Genomic DNA, 18,704 nt, shown 5'->3' with positions numbered 1-18,704 from the left:
TGAGGCCAACATCACCCTGATACCAAAACCAGACAAAGACGCCACAAAAAAAGAAAACTAAAGGCCAATGTCACTGATGAACATAGATGTAAAAATCCTTTAAAAAATTCTAGCAAACAGAATCCAACAACATATTAAAAAGATCATATAGTATGATCAAGTGGGCTTTATTCTCGTGCAAGGATTCTTCAATATTTGCAAATTAATCAATGTGATACACCATCTCAACAAATTTAAAAATAAAAACCATATGATTATTTCAGTAGAGGCAGAGAAAGCCTTCGACAAAATTCAATACCCATTTATGATAAAAATTCTCCAGAAAGTAGGCATGGAAGTAATATACCTCAACATAATAAAAGTCATATATGATAAACACACAGCAAACATTATCCTCAATGACAAAAAATTGAAAGCATTGCCTCTAAAAGCAGGAACAAGACAAGGGTGCCCACTCTCACGACTACTCTTCAACATAGCTTTGGAGTCCCGGCCACAGCTACCAGAGAAGAAAAATAAAAGGAATCCACATTGGAAGAAAATTGACTCTCATTGTGGATGACATGATTCTCTACATAGTAAACCCTAAAGATGCAACTAGAAAATTACTAAAACTTATAAATGAATATAGTAAAGTCACAGGATATAGTTAATACACAGAAATCCATTGCATTTCCATACTCTAAAATTGAAAAATCAGAGAAATTAAGAAAACAATCAAATTCACCACTGCACTGAAATGAACAAAATACTTAGGAATAAATTTACCTAAAGAGACAAATGCAAAGAAATAGAGGAAAACAACAGAATGGGGAAGACTAGAGATCTCTTCAAGAAAATTAGAGATACCAAGGGAACAATTCATGCAAAGATGGGCTCGATAAAGGACAGAAATGGTATGGACCTAACAGAAGAAGAAGATATTAAGAAGAGGTGGCAAGAATACACAGAAGAACTGTACAAAACAGATCTTCACAACCCAGATAATCATGATGGTGTGATCACTCATCTAGAGCCAGACATCCTGGAATGTGAATTCAAGTAGGCCTTAGAAAGCATCACTACGAACAAAGCTAGTGGAAGTGATGGAATTCCAGTGGAGCTGTTTCAAATCCTGAAAGATGATGCTGTGAAAGTGCTGCACCCAATATGCCAGCACATTGGGAAAACTCAGCAGTGGCCACAGGACTGGAAAAGGTCAGTTTTCATTCCAATGCCAAAGAAAGGCAATGCCAAAGAATGCTCAAACTACTGCACAATTGCACTCATCTCACACGCTAGTCAAGTAATGCTCAAAATTCTCCAAATCAGGCTTCAACAATACGTGAACCATGAACTTCCAGATGTTCAAGCTGGTTTTAGAAAAGGCAGAGGAACCAGAGATCAAATTGCCAACATCCGCTGGATCATGGAAAAAGCAAGAGAGTTCCAGAAAAACATCTATTTCTGCTTTATTGACTATGCCAAAGCCTTTGACTGTGTGGATCACAATCAACTATGGAAAATTCTTCAAGAGCTGGGAATACCAGACCACCTGACCTGCCTCTTGAGAAATCTGTATGCAAGTCAGGAAGCAACAGTTAGAACTGGACATGGAACAACAGACTGGTTTCAAATAGGAAAAGGAGTAGGTCAAGGCTGTATATTGTCACCCTGCTTATTTAACTTCTATGCAGAGTACATCATGAGAAACGCTGGCCTGGAAGAAACACAAGCTGGAATCAAGATTGCCAGGAGAAACATCAATAACCTCAGATATGCAGATGACACCACCCTTATGGCAGAAAGTGAAGAGGAACTAAAAAGCCTCTTGATGAAAGTGAAAGTGGAGAGTGAAAAAGTTGGCTTAAAGCTCAACATTCAGAAAACAAAGATCATGGCATCTGGTCCCATCACTTCATGAGAAATAGATGGGGAAACAGTGTCAGACTTTACTTTTTTGGGCTCCAAAATCACTGCAGATGGTGACGGCAGCCATGAAATTAAAAGACGCTTACTCCTTGGAAGAAAAGCTATGATCAACCTAGATAGCATATTCAAAAGCAGAGACATTACTTTGCCAACAAAGGTCCGTCTAGTCAAGGCTATGGTTTTTTCAGTGGTCATGTATGGATGTGAGAGTTGGACTGTGAAGAAGGCTTAGGGCCGAAGAATTGATGCTTTTGAACTGTGGTGTTGGAGAAGACTCTTGCGAGTCCCTTGGACTGCAGGGAGATCCAACTAGTCCATTCTGAAGGAGATCAGCTGTAGGATTTCTTTGGAAGGAATGATGCTAAAGCTGAAACTCCAGTACTTTGGCCACCTCATGAGAAGAGCTGACTCATTGGAAAAGACTCTGATGCTTGGAGGAATTGGGGGCAGGAGGAAAAGGGGATGACAGAGGATGAGATGGCTGGATGGCATCACGGACTCGACAGATGTGAGTCTGAGTGAACTCCAGGAGTTGGAGATGGACAGGGAGGACTGGCGTGCTGCAATTCATGGGGTCGCTAAATGTCAGACATGACAGAGCGACTGAACTGAATTGAAAGAGACAAAAGACTGTATATAGAAAACTAAAACAGTGAAGAAAGAAATCAAAGATGATACAAACACAGAAATATACCATGTTCTTGGATTAGAAGAATCAATATAATGAAAATGCATTTACTACTCAAAGCAATCTATAGATTCAGTGCAATTCCTATCAAAACTACCAATGGTATTTTTCACAGAACTAGAACAAATAACTTCTCAATTTGTATTGAAACACAAAAGACCCTGAACAGTGAAAGCAATCTTGAGAAAGAATGGAACTGGAGGAATCAACCTTCCCAATTTAAGACTATACTACAAAGCTACAGCTATCGAAACAGTATGGTACTAGCACAAAGTCAGAAATATAGATCAATGGAACAAACTAGAAAGTCCAGAGCTAAATCTACTCACCTATCCAGAGCTTACCTTTGACAAAGGAGGCAAAAATATATAATGGAGAAAAGACAGCCTCTTCAACAAATGGTCCTGGGAAAACTGGTCAACTACATGTAAAAGAATAAAACTAGAACACTTTTTAACACTATACACAAAAATAAAATGCAAAATGGATTAAAGACCTAAATGTAAGACCAGAAACTATAAAACTCTTGGAGGAAAACACAGGCAGAACACTGTCCATCATAAATCACAGCAAGATCCTCTATGATTCACCTCCTAGAGTAATGGACATAAAAACAAAATAAATAAATGGGACCTAATTAAACTTAAAAGTTTTTGCACAATGAAGGAAACCAAAAGCAAGGTGAAAAAACACCCCTCAGAATGGGAGAAAATAATAGCAAACTAAACAAGTGACAATCTCCAAAATACACAAGCAGCTTAGGCAGCTCAATATCTAAAAAACAAACAACCCAGTCAAAAGGTGGACAAAAGACATAAACAGACATCTCTCCAAAGAAGTCATATAGATGGCTAATAAACATATGAAAAGATGCTCAATGTCACTCATTATTCAGTTCAGTTCAGTTGCTCAGTCCGACACAATCACCATCTTCAGTGATTTTCAGTTCAGTTCAGTTCAGTCGCTCAGTCGTGTCCGACTCTTTGCGACCCCATGAATCGCAGCACGCCAGGCCTCCCTGTCCATCACCAATTCCCAGAGTTCACTCAGACTCACGTCCATTGAGTCCGTGATGCCATCCAGCCATCTCATACTCTGTCCTCCCCATCTCCTCCTGCCCCCAATCCCTCCCAGCATCAGAGTCTTTTCCAATGAGTCAACTCTTCGCATGAGGTGGCCAAAGTCCTGGAATTTCAGCTTTAGCATCATTCCTTCCACAGAAATCCCACGGCTGATCTCCTTCAGAATGGACTGGTTGGATCTCCCTGCAGTCCAAGGGACTCGCAAGAGTCTTCTCCAACACCACAGTTCAAAAGCATCGATTCTTCGGCGCTCAGCCTTCTTCGCAGCCCAACTCTCACATCCATACATGACCACTGAAAAAACCATAGCCTTGACTAGACGGACCTTTGTTGGCAAAGTAATGTCTCTGCTTTTGAATACGCTATCTAGGTTGGTCATAACTTTTCTTCCAAGGAGTGAGCGTCTTTTAATTTCATGGCTGCCGTCACCATCTGCAGTGATTTTGGAGCCCAAAAAAGTAAAGTCTGATACTGTTTCCACTGTTTCCCCATCTATTTCCCATGAAGTGATTTGACAGGATGCCATGATCTTTGTTTTCTGAATGTTGAGCTTTAAGCCAACTTTTTCACTCTCCACTTTCACTTTCATCAAGAGACTTTTTAGTTCTTCTTCACTTTCTGCCATAAGGGTGGTGTCATCTGCATATCTGAGGTTATTGATGTTTCTCCTGGCAATCTTGATTCCAGCTTGTGTTTCTTCCAGGCCAGCATTTCTCATGATGTACTCTGCATAGAAGTTAAATAAGCAGGGTGACAATATACAGCCTTGACCTACTCCTTTTCCTATTTGAAACCAGTCTGTTGTTCCATGTCCAGTTCTAACTGTTGCTTCCTGACTTGCATACAGATTTCTCAAGAGGCAGGTCAGGTGGTCTGGTATTCCCAGCTCTTTAAGAATTTTCCATAGTTGATTGTGATCCACACAGTCAAAGGCTTTGGCATAGTCAATAAAGCAGAAATAGATGTTTTTCTGGAACTCTCTTGCTTTTTCCATGATCCAGCGGATGTTGGCAATTTGATCTCTGGTTCCTCTGCCTTTTCTAAAACCAGCTTGAACATCTGGAAGTTCATGGTTCACGTATTGTTGAAGCCTGACTTGGAGAATTTTGAGCATTACTTGACTAGCATGTGAGATGAGTGCAATTGTGCAGCAGTTTGAGCATTCTTTGGCATTGCCTTTCTTTGGCATTGGAATGAAAACTGACTTTTTCCAGTCCTGTGGCCACTGCTGAGTTTTCCCAATGTGCTGGCATATTGGGTGCAGCACTTTCACAGCATCATCTTTCAGGATTTGAAACAGCTCCACTGGAATTCCATCACTTCCACTAGCTTTGTTCGTAGTGATGCTTTCTAAGGCCTACTTCAGTTCACATTCCAGAATGTCTGGCTCTAGATGAGTGATCACACCATTGTGATTATCTGGGTTGTGAAGATCTGTTTTGTACAGTTCTTCTGTGTATTCTTGCCACCTCTTCTTAATATCTTCTTCTTCTGTTAGGTCCATACCATTTCTGTCCTTTATCGAGCCCATCTTTGCATGAAATGTTCCCTTGGTATCTCTAATTTTCTTGAAGAGATCTCTAGTCTTCCCCATTCTGTTCTTTTCCTCTATTTCTTTGCAATGATCCCTGAAGAAGGCTTTCTTATATCTTCTTGCTATTCTTTGGAACTCTGTGTTCAGATGCTTATATCTTTCACTTTCTCCTTTGTTTTTCGCCTCTCTTCTTTTCACAGCTATTTGTAAGGCCTCCCAGACAGCCATTTTGTATTTCTGTTCCAAGGCGATGGTCTTGATCCCTCTCTCCTGTACAATGTCACAAACCTCATTCCATAGTTCATCAGGCACTCTATCTATCAGATCTAGTCCCTTAACTCTATTTCTCACTTCCACTGTATAATCTCAAGGGATTTGATTTAGGTCATACCTGAATGGTCTAGCGGTTTTCCCTACTTTCTTCAATTTCAGTCTGAATTTGGTAATAAGGAGTTCATGATCTGAGCCACAGTCAGCTCCTGGTCTTGTTTTTGTTGACTGTATAGAGCTTCTCCATCTTTGGCAAATCAAAACCACAATGAGGTGTCGTCTCAAGCTGGTCAGAATGGCCATCATCAAAAAGTCTACAGTAAACACTAAACGTTGGAGAAGGTGTGGTGAAAAGGGAACCCTCTTACACTGTTGGTGGGAATGCAAAGTAGTACAGCCACTAGAGAAAACAGTGTGGAGATTCCTTAGAAAACTCAGAATACAACAGCCATGCTGCTGCTCCTGCTAAGTCGCTTCAGTCGTGTCTGACTGTGCGACCCCACAGACAGCAGCCCACCAGGCTCTCCCGTCCCTGGGCTTCTCCAGGCAAGAACACTGCAGTGAGTTGCCATTTCCTTCTCCAAAGCATGAAAGTGAAAAGGGAAAGTGAAGTTGCTCAGTTGTGTCTGACCCTCAGTGACCCCATGGAGTGCAGTCTTCCAGGCAAGAGTACTGGAGTCAGGTGCCATCATACAACCCAGCAATCCCATTGCCAGGCGTACACTCTGAGGAAACCTGAATTGAAAAAGACACATGTACCCCAATGTTCACTGCAGCACTATTTACAATAGCTAGGACGTGGTCTGCAGTCCATGGGGTCGCAAAGAGTCGGACACGACTGAGCAACTTCACTTTCACTTTTCACTTTCACGCATTGGAGAAGGAAATGGCAACCCACTCCAGCGTTCTTGCCTGGGGAAGCCCAGGGACGGGGGAGCCTGGTGGGCTGACGTCCATGGGGTCGCACAGAGTCGGATGCGACTGAAGCGACTTAGCAGCAGCAGCAGCAGGACATGGAAGCAATCTAGGTATGTATCAGCAGATGAATGGATAAGAAAGTTGTGGTACACGTACACAATGGAATATTACTCAGCTATAAAAAGAATGCATTTGAGTCAGTTCTAATGAGGTGAATGAACCTAGAGCCTATGATAGAGTGAAATAAGCCAGAAAGAGAAAGACAAATACTGTATACTAATGCATATATATATATGCATATATGTGTGTGTACATATATATACATATATATATATATATACGGAATTTTAAAAGATGGCACCGACGATCCATCCCACATACAGGGCAGCAAAGGAGACACAGACGTAAAGAACAGACTTTTGGACTCAGTGGGAAAAGGGAGAGTGAAGGATGATTTGAGAGAATGGCAGTGAAATACATACATTACCATATGTAAAACAGATGACCAGTGCGAGTCTGATGCATGAAGCAGGGCACCCAAAGCCAGTGCTCTGGAACAGCCTCAAGGGGTGGAGTGGGATTCAGGGTTGGGGGGACATGTGTGTAGTGTACCTATGGCCAACTCATGTTGATGTATGGCAGAAACCATCACAATATTGTAATTATCGTCCAATTAAAATAAATAAAAATGAAATAAAAATACACTAGAAGGAATCAATAGCAGGATAACTGAGACAGAAGAATGAATAAGTGAGCTAAAAGGTAGAATAGTGGAAATAACTGCAAAGGAGCAGAATAAAGAAAAAGAATGGAAAGAAATGAGGAGAGTCTCAGAAACATTAAACTCACTGACGTTTGAATGACAGTGATCCCAGAAGAAAAAAGAGAAAGAGAAAGGGTCTGAGAAAATATTTGAAGAGATTATAGCCGAAAAATCCTCTGACATGGGAAAAGAAATAGCCATCCACGTTCAAGAAGCAGAGTCCCGTACAGGATAAACCCAAGGAGAAACATGGCAAGACACATATTAATCAAACAAACAAATACTAAATTCAAAGAAAAAATATTAATGCAAAGGAAATGCAAATAATAATAATAATAATAACAACATACAAGGGAATCTCCACAAAGTTATCAGCTGATTTTTCAGAAGAAATTCTGCAGGCCAGAAGAGACTGGCAGGATATATTGAAAATAATGAAAGGGAAAAACCTACTTTACTCTACCTAGCAAAGATCTCATCCAGATTCAAAGGAGAAATCAAAAGCTTTACAGACAAGCAAAAGCTAAGAGAATTCAGCACTACCAAATCAGCTTTACAACAAATGGTAAAGGAACTTCTCTAGGCAGGAAACACAAGAGAACGAAAAGACCTACAAAAACACACCCAGAATAATAAAGAAAATGGTAACAGGAACGTGTATATTGATAATTACCTTAAATGTAAATGGATTAAATGCTCCAACCAAAAGAAACTGACTGGCTGAATGGATACAAAAACAAGACCTGAATGTATGGTTCATCCCTGGTGGCTCAGATGGTAAAGAATCTGCCTGCAATGCTGGAGACCTGAGTTCGATCCCTGGGTTGGGAAGATCCCCTGGAGAAGGAAATGGCAACCCATTCCAGTACTCCTGCCTGGAGAATTCCATGGACAGAGGAGCCTGGCAGGCTACAGTCCATGTGATCGTAAAGAGTTGGACACGATGGATCAACTAAGCACACAGCACACTAGAGACTTACTTCAGACCTAAAGACACATACAGGCTGAAAGTGAGGGGGTGGAAAAAGACATGCCATGCAAAAGGAAATCAAAAGAAAGCTGGAATAGCAATACTTAGATAAAACAGACTTTAAAAGACTTACAAGAGACAGGGAAGGTCACTACATAATGATCAAGGGATAAACCCAAGAAGATATAACACAAAAATATTTATGCACCTCTGCATGGGGATGACCCAGAGAGATGTTGTGGGGAGGGAGGTGGGAGGGGGGTTCATGTTTGGGAACGCATGTAAGAAAAAAAAAATAAATAAATAAACATAAAAAAAAAAACAAAAAAAAAAAAAAAAAATAAACATTGCTAATTGGCTATACCCCTAAAAAAAAAAAAAAAAAAAAAAAAAAAAAAAAAAAAATATTTATGCACCTCAATACATAATGAAAATGCTAACAGCCATAAAAAGGAAAACTGACAGGAACACAATAATAGTGGGGGACTTTAACACCCAACTTACATCACCTAGACAGAAAATAAGGAAACACAGCTTTAAATGCCAATATAGACCAGGCAGATTTAATTGCTATTTATAGGACATTCTACCTAAAAGCAGCATATTACACTTTCTTCTCAAGTGCACATGGAACATTCTCTAGGATAGACAACATCATGGGTCACAAATTAAACCTCAGTAAATTTAAAAAAACTGAAACCGTACCAAGTATCTTTTCTGACCACAACATTATGGGACCAGAAGTCAATAACAGGGGCTGCTGCTGCTGCTGCTAAGTTGCTTCAGTCGCGTCCGACTCTGTGCGACCCCAGAGATGGCAGCCCACCAGGCTCCCCCGTCCCTGGGATTCTCCAGGCAAGAATACTGGAGTGGGTTGCCATTTCCTTCTCCAATGCATGAAAGTGAAAGTGAAAGCTCAGTCGTGTCCGACTCCTAGCGACGTCATGGACTGCAGCCTACCAGGCTCCTCCGTCCATGGGATTTTCCAGGCAAGAGTACTGGATGTAAAAAAAAAAAACCACACAAACACAAGGAGGCTAAACAATGATACAAAATAACCAAGACATCACTGAAGAAATCAAAGAGCAAATTTAAAAATACATAGAAACAAATGAAAATACAATGACCCAAAATCTACGTATGAAGCAAAAGAAGTTCTAAGAAGAAGTTTATAGCAATTCAATCCTACCTCAAGAAACTAAGAAAAAACTCAAACAACTAACCTTATACCTAAACCAATCATAAAAATCAGAGCAGAAATAAATGAAATACTGAGTTGGCCAATGAATTCCTTTGAGTCTGTCCATAAGATACTATGGAAAAACCTGAATTAACTTTTTGGCCAACCCAGTAGAAATAAAACAATAGCAAAAATCAATGAAACTACAGCTGGCTATTGATAAACCTTTAGCCAGACTCATCAAGGAAAAAAGGGACAAGATTCAAATCAATAAAATTAGAAATGAAAAATGGAGAAATTACAACTGACACCACAGAAATACCAAGGATCAAAAGAGACTACTTAAAGCAACTATTTGCCAATAAAATGGACAACATGGAAGAAATGGGCAAATTCTTAGAAAGGTACCATCTTCCAAGACTGAAACAAGACTAAACCAATAGAAAATATAAACAGACCAATCACCAGTAATGAAATTGAAACTATAATTAAAAATCTTACAACAAGCAAAAGTCCAGGACCAGAATGGCTTCACAGGCAAACTCTATCAAACATTTAGAGACAAGCTAACACTCATCCTCATCAAACTCTTCCAAAAAATTGCAGAGGAAGGAACACTCCGAAGCTCAAGCTACAAGGCCATCATCACCCTAATACCCAAATCAGACAAAGATATCACAAAAAAAGAAAATTACAGACTATATCACTGATGAACACAGACACAAAAATCCTCAACAAAATACTAACAAACAGAATACAACAACATATTGAAAGGATCATACATCATGATCAAGTCGGCTTTATCCTGGGGAGGCAGGGATTCTTCAACAAATGCAAACCAATATGATATACCATGCTAACAAATTAAAGAATACAAACCATATGGTCACCTCAATAGATGCAGAAAAAGCTTTTGACAAAATTCAACACCTATTTATGATAAAAATCCTCCAGAAAGTAGGCATAGAGGGAATCTTCCTCAACATAAAGGTCATATATGAAAAACCCACCACAAACATCATTCTCAATGGTGAAAAACTAAAAGCATTTCCTCTAAGATCAGGAATAAGACAAGGATGTCCACTCTCACCACTATTATTCAACATAGTTTTGGAAGTCCTAGCCATTGCAATCTGATAAGAAAAAGAAAAGGAATCCAAACTGGAGAAAAAGAAGCAAAACTGTCACTGTCTGCAGATGACATGAAACTATACACAGAAAATCCTAAAGATGCCAGCAGAAAACCACTAGAGCCAATCAATGAATCTGGTAAAGCTGCAGTATACAAAATTAATACACAGAAATTTCTGTTACTCCTACACACTAATGATAAAAGATAGGAAAGAGAAATTAAAAAAAAAAATCCCATTTACTACTGCAACAAAACATATAAAATACCTAAGAATAAACCTACCTAAGGAGGTAAAAGACTGGTACTCAGAAAACTATTAAGAGACTGATGAAAGAAATCGAAGATGACACAAACAGGGGAGAGATATACCATGTTCTTGGAAGAATCAATACTACCCAAAGCAACCTACAGCTTCAATGCAATCCCTATCAAATTACCAATGGCATTTTCCACAGAATTAAAAAAAAAATTTTTACAGTTTGTATGGAAACATAAAAGATCCCAAATAGCCAAAGCAATCTTGAGAAAACAAAATGGAGCAGGAAGAATCAGACTCTCTGGCTTCAGATTATACTACAAAGCAACAGTAATCAAGACAGTATGGTACTGACACAGAACAGAAATATTAGATCAATGCAACAGGACAGAAAGCCCAGAGATAAACCCACATTCCTATGGTCACCTAATCTATGACAAAGGAAGCATGTAAATACAATGGAGAAAAGACAGTCTCTTCAATAAGTGATGCTGGGAAAACTGGACAGCTACACGTAAAAGAATGAATTAGAACACTCCCTAACACCATACACAAAAATAAACTTAAAATGGATTAAAGACCAGATACTGTAAAACTCTTAGGGGAAAACACAGGAAGAACACTCACGTAAATCACCGCAAGATCTTTTTTGACCTACCTTCTACAGTAATGAAAATAAGGACAAAAATAAACAAATGGGGCCTAATTAAACTTAAAAGCTTTTGTACAGCAAAGAAAACCATAAATAAGATGCAACGACAATCCTCAAAATTGAAGAAAATATTTGCAAATGAAATAAATAATGAGATTAATCTCCAAAATAAAAATAAAAAATGAAAAAATCAGCCTGTACCTACTAAATATGCAACCCACTCCAGTGTTCTTGCCTGGAGAATCCCATAGACAGAGGAGCCTGGCAGGCTACAATCCACAGGGTCACAAAGAGGTGGATATGACTGAAGTGACTTAGCACCATGTATGCACTAAATATATTGAAGAAGACTAAACGACAATAAGGAAAAAATTTATGGTTTCATAAAAATGAAAGCCCATTTTTGCGCTTCTCCCTCAGTCCTGGCCCCACCCTGGAAAAGAGAGAGAAAAAGAAATTATATATACAAACATATGCATGCATGCAAACGCCAAGGACTGGCAGGAAACATGATAGTATGTCATAGAATTATGTATATTACTGTTTTTCTTTATGCATAGAATATTACCCTAAATGTTTTACAGAAAATATGTACTACTTCTGTTAAAAAGGAAAAAATCAGAAGAAAAAAAAAACACAAAGAATTTAAAATACAAAAAATAAAAATGAAAATTCAGTAAGCATTTTTAACCAAAGAAGTTTCTCAGAACATTAATTTATTCAAATAGACATAGGAATTTCAAGTTACAATATTAAATGGTTATTCCTCTGAGTATATTTATTTTCTACTTTTTCCTTTTCCACATTACGCACTTATCTATGCGCACCACCAAACTTTCCTATTGGTCTATTTACCTCTTCATTCACTCACTCTAATTCTTTCAGGTAAACCTGCAATCTCGTACCTATCTTCTGAATTTTACTATAACAGCACATGTGTATACACATGTGGTCCATGTGTATATTCCTCCAGGTGAATTATCAACAGTCCAGTATCAATGTGCACATTTGATCTAGCCTTCTCTCACACATCATAACATACCCCAAAACACATGCAAGGACAGGCAAACACACAAGCACGTATAAACTTTGGCTTTATAAACAGATAAACTTTACACCAAACACACAAGCATCAGACCATAAATTCACATTTAAATGGATAACATTCCTTACGAGCTTCCCGGGTGGCTCAGTAGTAAAGCAACCGGATACCAAAGCAGGAGACGCAAGAGACATGGGTTCGATATCTGGGTTGGGAGAGTTCCCTAGAGAAAATGGCAACCCACTCTAGTATTCTTGCCTGGGAAATCCCACGGACAGAGGAGTCTGGCGAGGTACAATCCAGGGGGTCGCAAAAGAATAAGACACGACTTAGCGACTAAACAACAACAAACAACTCTCCATCCTGTGGTCTCCATCCAGAAACGCGCTCCGCCTCCCTGCCTGAAGACCTCAAGGGGATGCAAGCTTTGCGCTTCTAAGGTTCTAGGAAAGGGCTAGTACAAACAAAATAGTTACACGCAAAAAAGCGCTGATGAACTTTGCTTAGTTGCATATTTCAAGTTATCACGCTGGAGGAGAATTAACCAGTGGAGAAAGAACTGTGCGAGCCGGGTAAACGAAAAAGAGAACTGAAGCTCGGAGACGAGTTCTGATCGTTTTACAGAAGCAACTAATTAAACGCCCCAAGCTAGGCCTCCAAACCCACCGGAACACAAACTTGAAACCCACAACCTTGGGCGCCAGGACGGTCTCCGCTTCTTGAGACCTCTGGGACAGGGGCCTCAACAAGTTCCCCCTCCCCAGGGCCGGCGCGCCGGGTAGCGGGAGCAGCGGTCGGGGAGTTCCATTTCTCCCGCGTCCGCCGGCCGCGCGCGCAGCGCAGGCGGGGCAATGGCCACCCGGCACCAGGCGGGGTTCCTCTCCGCCCAGCCCCGCCGCAAGGGCGGGAAGGGAAGGCCCTGCTGTCCCTAGGTTTGAAACCGACGGGAAGGTCCACCCGCGGTGCCGCCGGACCGTTCCTGGCACCGGGTACAGGGGCCCGGGCGAGGAGAGTCCCAACAAGTCGGCCGGTGTGGGCGAAAGTGCGCCTGAAGCCACTGACCTGTGAGGCCCCACTGCCGCAAGTCCTGCTCCTGCACCCGCTCCCGCGGCGCCTCGGCTCGGCTCTCGCTCTGAAGAGCCAGAAGAAAGCCGGGCATGTCGCCCTCCGGGGTCGCAGCGCCCGCACGCTCCATCCAGCCGGGCGAAGCGCCGCCCTGCACCGCCCCGCGCCGCCGCCCCGCCCCTCGAGCTTCCTTCCCGACGCTCTCTGCCGGAACCTCCGGACGCCGCCGCCGCCAGAGGGCGCCCCTGCTCTGAGTTCTGGGTGCTCGAAGGCCCTCTACCGGCTGTTGAATGTGTGCAGCCGGGTGCACGTGGGGCCGCTCACACGTGTGCCTCTGGCTGAGCTTATGTCCGCTCTAAACGACTGATCACCTGAAACGCTCGTCATTCACTTGTTATTTAAACAACATTAAATGTGCTCTATTGGCTTCTGGGGTTACAGCTCTGCCCTCCAGCGATTTTCGGCAACATTGTAGAGTTCAGTTTACAGTATTAATAAATTGGTTTGGGCCCTGAAATCCTTACTTACTCCCTGTAGTCTGTAGGCCAGAACCTCTGAATGGTAGTAAATTAAACTTACGAAGAATGTCATAGCCACCGTGGATTTCTCAAGTGAATTACAGAGAGCGAATTGAAGCTATGTGTTAGACAGCAAGTCACCATGACTCAGCATCAGCTTTGATTGAATGCACTGGTTAAGGAAATGGTAACTCACTCCAGTATTCTTGCCTGGAGAATCCCAGGGACGGAGGAGCCTGGTGGGCTGCCGTCTATGGGGTCGCACAGAGCCGGACACGACTGACACGACTTAGCAGCAGCAGCAAGATGTAGTAATTTTGATTCACTTCAGTTCCATTCAGCCGCTCAGTCGTGTCCGACTCTTTGCGACCCCATGAATCGCAGCATGCCAGGCCTCCCTGTCCAGCACCAACTTCCGGAGTTCACTCAAACTCAGGTCCATCGAGTCGGTGACGCCATCCAGCCATCTCATCCTCTGTCTTCCCCTTTTCCTCCTGCCCCCAATCCCTCCCAGCATCAGAGTCTTTTCCAATGAGACCAATTCTGATCTCCTTCAGAATGGACTGGTTGGATCTCCTTGCAGTCCAAGGGACTCTCAAGAGTCTTCTCCAACACCACTCTTCAAAAGCACCAATTCTTCAGCGCTCAGCTTTCTTCTCAGTCCAACACTCACATCCATACATGACCACAGGAAAAACCATAGCCTTGACTAGACGGACCTTAGTTGGCAAAGTAATGTCTCTGCTTTTGAATATGCTATCTAGGTTGGTCATAACTTTCCTTCCAAGGAGTAAGCGTCTTTTAATTTCATGGCTGCAATCACCATCTGCAGTGATTTTGGAGCCCCCAAAAATAAAGGCTGGCACTGTTTCCACTGTTTCCCCATCTATTTCCCATAATGATTAGTAGTGTACAAATTGCTGCATTTATTGATGCAGTTAGAGTTACTCCCTTAAGAGCTTTCTGTGATTTTCTCATGTAACCCACCCAATAATCCTATAAATAGGTATCATAATTGTCCCTACATGACAGCTGAGGAAACTGACTTGGAATGGAAATTGAACAAAGCTAAGCAGGACCCATAGGAGAAGGCAATGGCAATCCACTCCATTGTTCTTGCCCAGAGAATCCCAGGGATAGGGGAGCCTGGTGGGCTTCTGTCTGTGGGGTCACACAGAGTCGGACACAACTGAAGTAACTTAGCAGCAGCAGCAGAGCTGGACCCAGGTACTATTCTCTGGGTAATATAAAAATACTAAATTCCTGTTTAGGTTAATCTTGGCGCTTCCACCTTCAGTAAACACAGATGAAAGTTGTACTCCCCACATCTCCACCCTCTATAAATAAAGGGTGAAAGTTGCTACAAAAGACATGCCTTTCAGTTGATTTATTCATAAAAATACTCAACACTGTCAGTAAACACAGATTAAAGTTGCACTCCCCACATCTCCACCTCCTTTAAAGAGTGAAAATTGCTACAAAAGACATGCCTTCCAGTTGATTTATTCATAAAAATCCTCAAAGCATTGCAAAGGTAATGTTGAGTCTTGAGTCATTCTGTCTCAAAAATGTCTGACTGAACATCTTTGTGCCAAGAACTCTTTTGGCCCTGGAGACAAAGGCCACTAATTCCATCTATAGAACAATTAAGTAAATTATATTGTTTATATTTTAAATTAGGGTTATGTTTTAAAAGGAGGAGAAAGTGAATGGGCTTCCCTGGTGGCTCAGAGGCTAAAGTGTCTGCCTGCAATGCGGGAGACCTGGGTTCAATCCCTGGGTCGAGAAGATCCCCTGGAGAAGGAAATGGCAACCCACTCTAGTATTCTTGCCTGGAGAATCCCATAGACAGAGGAGCCTGGTGGGCTACAGTCCACAGGGTCCCAAAGAGTTGGGCATGACTGGGGGTTATGTTTTAAAAGGAGGAGATTGGTGATAAGCAAATAAAATCAGGTAGTGATAAATGTTAAGCTGAAAGAGAAACAGAGTTGAAGGAGTCTTTGGGCCTAGAAAAAAGAACGGTCTCAAAGGCCCTTGCTGAATCATCTAACTTCAGAGAAAACAAAACCGAACTTTAAGTCCCACCCTGATGCTCTGGGCCTGTTGCATCCATCCGGGACTTATCATCCCCTGCCCAAAACCTCCCACCCCCTGTTCAATTACAAATGCCATCTCAACCAAAGATTACCCAAAACGTCCACCCTGACTAACGTTTCCCTTATCGCTTAACCTCCCTTTAAATATGATGCCTCCCTGATCCCTCTCATGCTCGGCCTGGTCGTTTGGCCGACTGTCACCCCTCCTTGCCTGAATAAAGGTAACCTGCCTCTGTTGAGGTCATCTCTCCTTTTCTGCTGGAGCTATACCTTATTCTTATTCTTATTCTTGGTGCCGAAACCCAGAGAGGGCGAGGCACTTGTCTCTTTCTCTCTCTCTCTCCTCCCTCTCATTGTTTTCCCTTTTCCTGGAGTCTGGGAACAGGAACACGCACCGAGCTCACTTTCTGCCAGGGCTCATAAATTCCCCTTGAGGACACCTAGTGCCTTCGTGAGCGGTGCAAGCCTTGTGCTAAGGGTTTATTGGTGCTTTGCCTACCCGCAGGCCTCCGGCACTGTCCCTTCTCTCTCTCTCTGGAATATGGAAGTCTTGCCATTCGACTGCTCTACGTGCAACACTCCACTCAAGCCAGCCCCTAGATTAAGGTAAGATCTGGACAGTGTTCTAGAGCCGCTGTAGAACCCAGTCCTCTCCGGGTCCCCAGGATTCCCAGCCTAAGGCCACTCTGTAGGTGAGGGTGGGGAACGTTCCACCTCAACACAGAGCTCTCTTCTCATAACTCCTATTGCAACTACGAGTGACGACTCAAACTCTCAGTAGGAGCCTCTGCTTGCCTTTCAATTATGGGGTCTGGCCAATCTGTCCCAAAATATTCCCCTCTGGCCTGTGTTCTTGAAAATTTCAAATCGCTCTTACTCACTGAACTCAAAGCTAACTGCTTAAAACAACTCTGTATACAGATCTGGCCTCAAGACCGCTTGCCTGAATTCGGGGCATTTGACTTTAACATTCTCCAAAATCTCACCGACTTCCTTAAACAGAATGGCAAGTGGTTGGAGGTCCAATATGCCCAAGCCTTTTGGGCCCTTCAGAGAGGGCCCTCCCTATGCAAGGCCTGTTCCACCTATGAGGTCCTTCTGCGCACCTTGCCTCCCAAGTAAAAGGGCTCTTCTTCAACTAACCGCCCATCTCGACCTTCCGCATCCCTGGAGTTCCACTCCCTACCTGCCACCCTGCCATCCCTCTCTTCCCCCCTCATGCAACTCACCTACTGACTCGGAAACCTCTCTTGACTCCCCCTCAACCCTGCTACCCCATCTCCCTGACTCCCCCTCCTCCCTTCCTTGCCCCCTGCCACACGGTCACGGTCACATACCCAACACATGTTTCCCCTGAGAGAGGTGGCAGGACCAGAGGGCCCCACCCAAGTCCATGTGCCATTTTCACTGTCAGACATGAGCCAGATAGAAGAAAAGTTAGGATCTCTTTCTGGAAATCCTACCAGATACAGAAAATAATTCCTGAGACCCTCCCAGGCCTATAACCTCACACGGAGTGATGTATATTATATCCTAAATGCCACTCTCAGCCCAGATGAAAAAGACCATATCTGGCAAGTGGCGAAAGCCCATGCCCATCACTTGCATAACCAAGACCGGGATAGCCCAGTTGCTGATGAGGCGGTGCCTCAATTAGATCCCCACTGGATGTACCAGCCTGGTGACCCAAGTATCAGGAGATTCAATCACATGATTACCTGCCTTCTAGAAGGAATGCAGAAAAATACTCATATTCATGTCAATTATGATAAAGTCAGGGAAATCACCCAAGGGGCAGACAAAAATCCAGCCTTATTCTTGGCATGCCTCATAGAGGCAGTCCAGAAGTATACCAACCTAGATATCACCACCTCTGCTGGGTTACTCTACCTTCGTGTTCAATTAATCAGCCAGTCCACCCCTGACATTAGACGCGAGCTTCGACAGCTAGAGAAGGGCCCTGAGACCCCCCAAGGAGACCTTCTAGAAGTAGACTTCAAAGTGTTCAATAATAGAGAGGAGGAGGCTGAGAGAAAAAGACCGTGAGAGAAAAGCTAAATATGCCCTTTTTGGCGGCAGCAATTAAAGGAAGAGATCAGCCCCCGCCCAAGCCCCAGACCGGGGCTTAAGACCCTCCCTCACCAGACCCTGCTTCCGATGCAACCAGTCAGGATACTGGGCAAAACATGCCCAAATCCACACACGGCCCCCCACAAAAGCATGCCTGACCTGTGGCCAGAGGGGACACGGGAAGATGGACTGTCCTGAAGGATGCCCTGGCACCCCTGGGGAGGTCCCCACCTCCCAGACCTGGAGAGTGGAGTGTCCACAGGGACACCCTGGCATGCCGGGGGCATCTCCACTTCTCCCCAGAACCCCAGTCCAGCCCTACAAGAGTTGTTCCAATGACGGGGCCCAAGTTCCAGCGCCCATCCCGTGGCCCAGACACGAGCTCAGAACTTAGGGTGGATGGGATAGTGGCTGGGAAAAAGACCTCCTTTACAGTAGACACTGGAGCCGCTTTCTCTCTCTTAACTTCCTACTCTGGCCCAACTCAAGACTCAGAACTCACAATCAAGGGGGTCTCTGGAGTTCCCCTAAGGCCAAAAATCAGCCCTCCATTACTC

The 18,704-nt window shown here is 43.0% G+C and overlaps 1 protein-coding gene across 2 annotated transcripts in view; it reads right to left on the bottom strand.

The window, feature by feature from the left end:
- The window catches only part of CHD1L (chromodomain helicase DNA binding protein 1 like), a 72,539-nt gene extending 58,917 nt beyond the window's left edge, over positions 1–13,622 (bottom strand). For both annotated transcript variants that reach the window (XM_018046000.1, XM_018046001.1), the window contains exon 1: positions 13,461–13,622. In XM_018046000.1, coding sequence (XP_017901489.1) covers positions 13,461–13,593 — 133 coding nt within the window. In that variant the 5' untranslated portion in view covers positions 13,594–13,622. The remainder of the gene's footprint in view (positions 1–13,460) is intronic.

This window comes from Capra hircus, chromosome 3 (assembly GCF_001704415.2).
Source record: "Capra hircus breed San Clemente chromosome 3, ASM170441v1, whole genome shotgun sequence".
Classification (NCBI taxonomy): Eukaryota; Metazoa; Chordata; class Mammalia; order Artiodactyla; family Bovidae; genus Capra; species Capra hircus.
This window is presented reverse-complemented; position numbering and strand designations above follow the sequence as displayed.